We start from the raw sequence: 8,952 nt of genomic DNA, 5'->3' as shown, positions 1-8,952 counted from the left end.
TACAAGAGGGAAAAATATTTTTGCAGATTTCTTCTCTCCCTGCCCCATTCCACATTATATCTGTCATGAGGAACGTCCCCTCTCCTATCTTGAAGATTTTATTAAATTGGCCCCATTATCATGCTGGCCCTCAGTCTGGCTCAATCCCCATTAAACATTTAAACCCTTGATAACTGAATATTGGCAGAGGATTGAAAGTGCCCTGGCTCGCATACATAAAACAGAAACTAGAAGGGATGGGGAATTCCTCGATTTGTAAACAGGACAAACTACAGATCAAACATGTTTTTAGAAAGAAGATTTTTAAAAAGAGGGAAGGCGAGGCATTGGGCTAATCATCCGAGAGGCTTTTTGCCAGTCTACAATCCCATAGTGGCACTGAACCTATTTCACTCTGGTGACAGGCTACTGGGAGAGGGCCTTGCTATTTATATTTAGATCTGGTACGATTATTTTTCCTCTTAAGACAATATAGTGTCTGTGTTTGCACTCTGGATGGTGTTTCAGAGCAGTCTCTTTTGCATTTTACTTTTTTTTGTAAGTACAATGAAGTATTTACCAAATAATTTGTATTGCTTTTTTCTAGAAATTATACATTTACAAAATGCAGAGTAGCTTTATGATTCTTGCAATTGCTAAATGATGATGACATCTGTTTTAGGGTGGGATATTTTTTAAGTCAGCTGTATACTGTTGTAACAGTCAAATGTTTAACTGTATTAAGTTTGTCTGCACTCCGTACTTTTTTGACTGGCTCCGATATTCTAATACAGTTATTTTGATATTGACATTAAGAAAGAAAAGCAGGCACTTGCATCTTGTAAAAGTTTTCCATTTACTTCCAATATAAAGAAGAGGAAGGAGGACAAATGCCAATTTCCAATAATTAAACTAAAATTGTTTATCACATTTCAAAAGTGATGTCCGCTTCTAATAGATGTCCAACTTTCTAGAAAAAATAGAATCCACCAATCGTTCATCAACTAGCAAAGAGCATCCATTTCTTTCATCCACTCAATACGTCCAGCAAATGTCCACCCTGGAGACAGACTCTTGTCCAGCAGCTCTGTCGGCAACAACAAAAAGAGGTGAAACCAGCCACAGGAGGTAAGGTTTCCCATTGTCGACTATGAGTCTCCGCTGAGATTTCCTAGATGGATGAGCAGAGGTTCTGTATGGTGAAGGGTCCATGAAATGTTTTGTTCCTGCTTGCTCAGAGGATTTCTCCCATGTACAATCTTTTATCACTAGATGCCGAGAGCACTGGTGGAATAGAAGGGAAACAAAAGGTTAGTGAGTTTTTACTGAAGGACAAATACTGATGCAACCCTACAGAAACATTAAGGATGTTTAAAATGTCTAAAGCCAAATGTCAGTAAGGGGGATATATTCCCATATTTAATATTTCCTTAGATTACAATTAGGGGTAAACCATGCTTCTCTACTGCACCAGTTGTCACCAAGCGAGGCCTTGCAGAGGAGAAACACGAAGAATTTGGGGACATGGTGCCACACAGCCCAGTTCATCACCCTATAAAGCCAGGCAACTGGAATGTCGGACAAATAAGGCAGTAATAGAAAAATAGGAAAACCTAAACAACATAAGTAAATGAGTCCTAGATTTACAACCTTATTCCCTGCTGAAATGCCCCGCCCCCCCCCCCCACCACAAAGTACATACATTTGCTATGAGATAAAAGCCTTCTGACAGAAAACATTTACTTCTGGTGATAATTAAATCCAATACACCTGTTTGGTAAGGATCAGAAGATAACATACAGTTTTATTTTAAATACTGGGAGGGCTGAAATTTCTCACCAAGTTTCTCATCTTAAAGGGAAAAAGTCCAATTGGGAAAACACATTTGAGTGAGGAAAGCTTGTGGACTCAAAATTACTTGCCGTGACAAAGCTACTGTCGAAAATAGACCTATGCTTCTGAGTTCTCCATCACTATTTAAATCTTAGGTTAAAAACTATGAAACATACACCAGAGACCACAGTTTCATCAAAGGGTCACTGATGGAAATTCAGAACAGAGAGAGGAGGTTGCAGTTACAGTACACATCACTTTCTTTGCAGGAGTGAAACTGATCCCTATATACACATGCATTTGTTGTCGTGTAGTCATTTCTGCTAATGCACATTTAAAATAGTGTATTTTTGGGCACCAGTCAAAACCCACTGAATGTTTCGTTCTATACGTTTTTCCTTATGAATACGAAGGCACCCGGGAATATGCCTAGATTAACCTCAAGGGTTAAAAGCAAATTGGTGTGCACAATAATATCCAATGTGTTGTAGTGGGAAGGCTATGCCTAGAACCTAGAATCCTAGGTAGTTAACTTTGTCACTAGACCACTTCTTCTCCCAGGCAGAGCTTTTTTATCAACAGGGAAACAAGAGATTTCCGAATGTGGCAGTATTTCTGAAAAACTGGCAGGGATTGGCACAGCTATTTCTGCGTCACTGCTTGAATTGTGACTGAAGATATTCCAATCCCAAAAGTTTTTTATCCTCAAAGCAATGCCTTTCTCTGCATAAAACTGCTGTCCGGTGAAACCCTTCCCAGTAAATACACTATTCATATGTACCTTACATTTCTGTATGCTTTCTACCTGCAGCACCTCTTTGTTTCAAACACATTATGAACAAGATGAACTGACTCACAAGCCAAATGTAAACTTCCATGGACTATGAGATGCAAACTTCTCACTCTATACACCAATGATAGATAAGGCAGACAACAGACTGCACACTCGACTTGTTTCATCAAATCTTAGACAGTCAGATGCAACCTCAAAGGCTAAAGCTACAACAAACCCTTCTACCTGTTAGCAATAAATACAACAACTATGGCAGACTTGACCAAATGAACTATGTTGAGTCACTCAGAAAATATAACCATTAGTGAAAAAGTAGCAACATTTTAAGATTCAGCTATCATCATTTAATGAAGAGCAGGCGATAGCTCAGCGGTCTGGTTTCCTTTCATTCTTTATTAGGCAAATTTGAAAAAACATTATTCTAGCCAACGCGTTTCAGAACTTAAGGTCTTGTTGAAGATGCAAACGGCGTGTCAGAATGATGCGACATACTCATTGTACTATCATATACTTTTCGATTAGTTGTGCAGGCTTGAAATGAAATGCAAAGGTTCAGGTTCCCTGAAGAACTTCCCACTATTGAGGAATGATGCTTTTTCAAATTTTCCAATAAAAAAAGAAAACAGACAAGCCCACTGAACTATCCGTTGTTCTTCGATGGATGTCTTTAGATGGACGTTAAAATGTTACTATATTTTCCTCTAAAGCACGTTTTCTGAGTGCATCACAACATATTCCTTTTTAATTCATGCATACGTTTGTGTAATATATAAAGCTGCTTTCTTAGTGGTCAACATGTCACTACAAATAGCACGACACGTCTTTTCTTTACTTAGTAACTAATTTTGAAGAAAATGCTTCACTTATTTAAGTTAACTCCTGGGGGAGACACATTCAAGTATCACACTTATCCTCAGGAGATGTTGAGTGGTATTGCATAAATCTAGGCACAATGGCTGATGGTAGCAGTGCAAACTGGCAGGTGGAGGGGCTTAAGATTATTTTGGTATATCAAGAATTAAACAGTTTTAGAAGTTTTACATTGAAACTAAAACATTAAAATATAGAACATAATCAGTCTCTCCCAAACTGCTCATGTTTGCCTGATCACCAGTTGTAGAGGAGCAAAAGTTTAAATAGTAGCTCCATAATTAGTTTTTTGCTGCAAATGCTAATTCTCAGAGTGAGACCACGCAATGAATTCTGCAGTTTAGAAGAATAGGAACCTACAAGGTCACAATCAAGGAGCATACCAAGTTTGTCACATGAAAGCAGACATCTTCCTCACGCGCTGCACGGAGAGAGTTTAATATTAGTGTCTGTAAGGAAGCAAATCCTGACCCATGAGAGTCCCCAGTTTTGTTCCGCCTCATGACCTCAATTTTTTGGATCCCTCTGTGAGTAAGTCACCCTAACAAAGTCTCGTTCACAATAAGTTTGTTTAAAATGTCCATATGCTGTAGCCATCAGTGCCCATCCCTTGAAATAAGGTGCCCTACTTTGCAGCTGGGGTGAGAGGTTCTGTATTGGTAATACACAAACATGTTTTCAGGTTCAGCAAGGAAGACTGTTGTCCGATTCAGTCTGCCATCTTCACACAGGTACACTGTGGCAGATGGATCCCAGAATAAATTGGGTATGATCTGTTAAGGCCATATAATAATATCGCAAATCCAAATCCAAATGTGCCTTTTCTTTTCTGGCTAATGTGTAAAATCTGTAATGTATAAACTGTGAGTACACAATGGATAAAGTTTACATAAATTGTGTCCTACATAAATGTGGGCCCCAAATCCATTTCTTGTGTTAGATGTACTTTTTAGGCAATCACTTTTGTATTTTAAAACTGGACATATTTCCCAGACCAGTCTTAATGGAATTCGTACTTTGAGTAACCCTGCCGTACAATGCAAGTCTCTTTGCTGGCCATCTGGCAGTTCAAAGCCTCACCCCTTGTCCTCCTGAACAATACATCAATTCTGAGGGATTAGCCTTCACCTGGGAGAGTAAAGGGGCAGGGATGGAGTCTGCAAAGGGTAATCAGCCGCCTTTTTCTAAACAAGCACTGGCAGGATGTTCATACAAAGGACAAAGGTAAAGTAGACAGACTTCTTGCATTGGGGTTCCTTGAAGTCTTGGAAAGAAAACAACAAATATAACTGGGAGGAATATAGTACAGAACAGGTCTTTCCAAATGTCCCTTGACATCTTGAATCTCACAAGATGCTGTGCGGGTTGGGGGACTGCTGGTCACACAACCCTAGGCCATCATCCTTCAAAAACTAGTTAGGGAGGTATGGGGTAACGTGGCATCTCCGAATTGGACGGGGCCTCCCATCTTCTACAACTTGCCAACTCGATTTTAAAACTCCTAAACAAGGAAGAATCCTTTGAGAAGAAAATGAGTCATGGAAGAACGGACCCACATCATTGATGGACTCATATAGAGGGGACGGACTGTTGACTTGTACTTCTTTTGAGTTTAGTTCCAGGGTTATTGACACACATTCTTGAGGCCAGCATAGGGTAGACTCGTAGAGGACCCGGTAGGAAGTGGGTCTTTTTTGACTTCCGAGTATTGGACCTGGCTGTGGGTGTCTTAGAAGTGTAATAAAAGGTTTTTGCTGGGCACCTTTCAAGTGACTGCAGGCCCAAGCACCTCAAACCTACAAAGTGTTCTCTGCCTGGAGGACTGTAGCGTGTTGCTGCAGAAAGACCTCAGACCAGAACAGTACCAAGGGCTGGAAAAGAGGGCAGGTTCAAAGCAATGGCTAGGAGCAGGCGTGGGTGAAAAAGGGCAGTAAAATCATCTTTTAGGCTTTAAAAATAATCAGGACAAATCTGAGTGCCAGGGGGCCGAACCAGAACTTTCCTAATGACTGTAGCACATCACAAGGAGCCCAAAACCAAAGATCCTGCTAACCAAGGCCGAGAAGGCCCAAGGGGGCCATTTGCTAGGGAGTCACTCAACAGTGGCGTGTACAAAGTCATAGCTGGAGTTACATATTGCACCTCCATGGGCTTGGACCCCCCTGGGGGTCTAGCCAAATGTTGAGATCCGTAGTCCTACCATTCCACATTCCCCCCATTAGAGATGGAGTGCCACCATAATATATACAGGGAGTGCAGAATTATTAGGCAAGTTGTATTTTTGAGGATTAATTTTATTATTGAACAACAACCATGTTCTCAATGAACCCAAAAAACTCATTAATATCAAAGCTGAATATTTTTGGAAGTAGTTTTTAGTTTGTTTTTAGTTTTAGCTATGTTAGGGGATATATCTGTGTGTGCAGGTGACTATTACTGTGCATAATTATTAGGCAACTTAACCCAAAAAAAATATATACCCATTTCAATTATTTATTATTACCAGTGAAACCAATATAACATCTCAACATTCACAAATATACATTTCTGACATTCAAAAACAAAACAAAAACAAATCAGTGACCAATATAGCCACCTTTCTTTACAAGGACACTCAAAAGCCTGCCATCCATGGATTCTGTCAGTGTTTTGATCTGTTCACCATCAACATTGCGTGCAGCAGCAACCACAGCCTCCCAGACACTGTTCAGAGAGGTGTACTGTTTTCCCTCCTTGTAAATCTCACATTTGATGATGGACCACAGGTTCTCAATGGGGTTCAGATCAGGTGAACAAGGAGGCCATGTCATTAGATTTCCTTCTTTTATACCCTTTCTTGCCAGCCACGCTGTGGAGTACTTGGACGCGTGTGATGGAGCATTGTCCTGCATGAAAATCATGTTTTTCTTGAAGGATGCAGACTTCTTCCTGTACCACTGCTTGAAGAAGGTGTCTTCCAGGAACTGGCAGTGGGACTGGGAGTTGAGCTTGACTCCATCCTCAACCCGAAAAGGCCCCACAAGCTCATCTTTGATGATACCAGCCCAAACCAGTACTCCACCTCCACCTTGCTGGCGTCTGAGTCGGACTGGAGCTCTCTGCCCTTTACCAATCCAGCCACGGGCCCATCCATCTGGCCCATCAAGACTCACTCTCATTTCATCAGTCCATAAAACCTTAGAAAAATCAGTCTTGAGATATTTATTGGCCCAGTCTTGACGTTTCAGCTTGTGTGTCTTGTTCAGTGGTGGTCGTCTTTCAGCCTTTCTTACCTTGGCCATGTCTCTGAGTATTGCACACCTTGTGCTTTTGGGCACTCCAGTGATGTTGCAGCTCTGAAATATGGCCAAACTGGTGGCAAGTGGCATCGTGGCAGCTGCACGCTTGACTTTTCTCAGTTCATGGGCAGTTATTTTGCGCCTTGGTTTTTCCACACGCTTCTTGCGACCCTGTTGACTATTTTGAATGAAACGCTTGATTGTTCGATGATCACGCTTCAGAAGCTTTGCAATTTTAAGAGTGCTGCATCCCTCTGCAAGATATCTCACTATTTTTGACTTTTCTGAGCCTGTCAAGTCCTTCTTTTGACCCATTTTGCCAAAGGAAAGGAAGTTGCCTAATAATTATGCACACCTGATATAGGGTGTTGATGTCATTAGACCACACCCCTTCTCATTACAGAGATGCACATCACCTAATATGCCTAATTGGTAGTAGGCTTTCGAGCCTATACAGCTTGGAGTAAGACAACATGCATAAAGAGGATGATGTGGTCAAAATACTCATTTGCCTAATAATTCTGCACTCCCTGTATTCCAAGAGAGATACTCTCAGAAATAAGCATTTGTATTCAGTGAATGGTAGCTCCTAGAGACACAGGATATGCACAGTGTCCTTTCCATGCTTCCTGCACAAGCAAAACAGCTGAAGTAGCGGGTTTCAAAGCTCTTTGACTAGCACTGATGAGGTAGTAAAAGGGTGGACAGGGAGCCAACAATGACCATGCAACACCTAGAGCTGCAGTTGCAGGGTCACTCTGGCTTGTATGTGGGAGTCCCAGGGAAGGGATTAGAGGCACCCTTGGGAGTAAAATCATACCATGAAATGCTGGAAAAACAAAAGTAAACGAAAATCGTCCTCATGCTGACATCTAAGAACAGTGCTGCAGGAAAAAGTAACGCAACCAAAACCTAGTGGGATTTCCTTTGAAAATGCGTATATTTGGCTTTCAGTGCTTCGGGAAGGCAGGCTTCCCATAAAAGTGACAGAATTCCGCTGAGGGACACCCATGAGCAGTGGTAAGCCACCATATAAGTTCCCTTCCTGTTTTTGAAAGTTGCCGCTCTAAGTCTTCTTTGCCAAAGGGTTAGTGACCCAGGAAGGGGAGAAGGCTTAACTCACATGCTCCAAGGATGGACTTTTCAGTGTGTCCCAGGAGTGCGTGGACCCATTGAAGTTCTGGGTCTTCTGTGGTTACTAGGCAACGAGGTTTGTGGTAGAGGTACTAGTGGTAGAAATAACGCTTTCATTTAAATGTTCTCTATGTCATACCATATAATATTGCAAATGTGTCAACGCTATGGGTATGGCTTTTTACAAGTGAAAGTAAAAATACATTGATAATTGTGGTAACATCCCGAAATGGTTAATGATTAACATTTATATTCTACTGCTAAATATACGGTGACACCCTATGATAAACCCAGTATACCAGACTTCTTGGAGACACATACAGGAGTACTGTCGTTTCAAGGATTAGGGTCTGCTGATGCACAATCTGTTAAAGATGTCTCAAAGCTATGGGGCCTCGTCCACATTTAGGAGGTATTGTGATTTTGGTGATCTTTCCTTACTTTGTGCCCGCTTTCCTTTGCAAGGCCCTGTAGAGGGGTTTCCTATTGTATTTCCACCTGCCAAGTTGTATATATTTATAACGTCTTATGTAGTATTTAGTTTTGCATGTATTACTGTTCCTTTTTAAAGAAAAAGCATTGACTGAACATTATTTTATACAGTGTTACTGATAGTTTAGCTAAATCTTGAGTTCCTAACCTACAGCTTCTCCATAAGCTCTTGCCCACATCTAACATCGAAGTGGTGGACTGCTCTGCTTTGCTATCCTGAAAGTCAAGTGCTAAAAGATGTGCTTCTATCCCAGCTTGGCTGGGATAGAAGCCCAGAAAACTAGCTGCTACAACTCCGGCCCGGTAACTTCTGATAGCCCAGGGACTTTCTGGATTACTCACACAGTTGTAATGAGATGCATTTGGCACTGACTCGTTCAGCAACAGCCTTTGAAGATATACTTGGCTCAAAATGTCTACATTTCTGTTCGGGAAAAAGCAGGAGGCTCTGTTTTTCTGAGACTTAAATTTGTCATTCTTGAACACTACTTAGCACAAGATAGACAGCGCCTTTTGAATTCACGGCAGTACCATTTCATTTGCTTTTCGGGGCAGAGAAGTGGACTTAGTATT

General features: G+C 41.2%; 1 protein-coding gene across 1 annotated transcript in view; it reads right to left on the bottom strand.

Moving 5' to 3' along the window:
- Positions 1–816: 816 nt before the first annotated feature.
- SNRNP40 (small nuclear ribonucleoprotein U5 subunit 40) overlaps positions 817–8,952 on the bottom strand; it is a 109,211-nt gene continuing 101,075 nt past the window's right edge. The window contains exon 10 of the mRNA XM_069224898.1: positions 817–1,263. Within this exon, the coding sequence (XP_069080999.1) occupies positions 1,214–1,263 (50 nt within the window). The 3' untranslated portion in view covers positions 817–1,213. The remainder of the gene's footprint in view (positions 1,264–8,952) is intronic.

Source organism: Pleurodeles waltl, chromosome 3_1 (assembly GCF_031143425.1).
Source record: "Pleurodeles waltl isolate 20211129_DDA chromosome 3_1, aPleWal1.hap1.20221129, whole genome shotgun sequence".
In the NCBI taxonomy this organism is placed as follows: Eukaryota; Metazoa; Chordata; class Amphibia; order Caudata; family Salamandridae; genus Pleurodeles; species Pleurodeles waltl.
The sequence above is the reverse complement of the archived record's forward strand: the minus strand, read 5'-3'. Positions and strand labels throughout refer to the sequence as shown.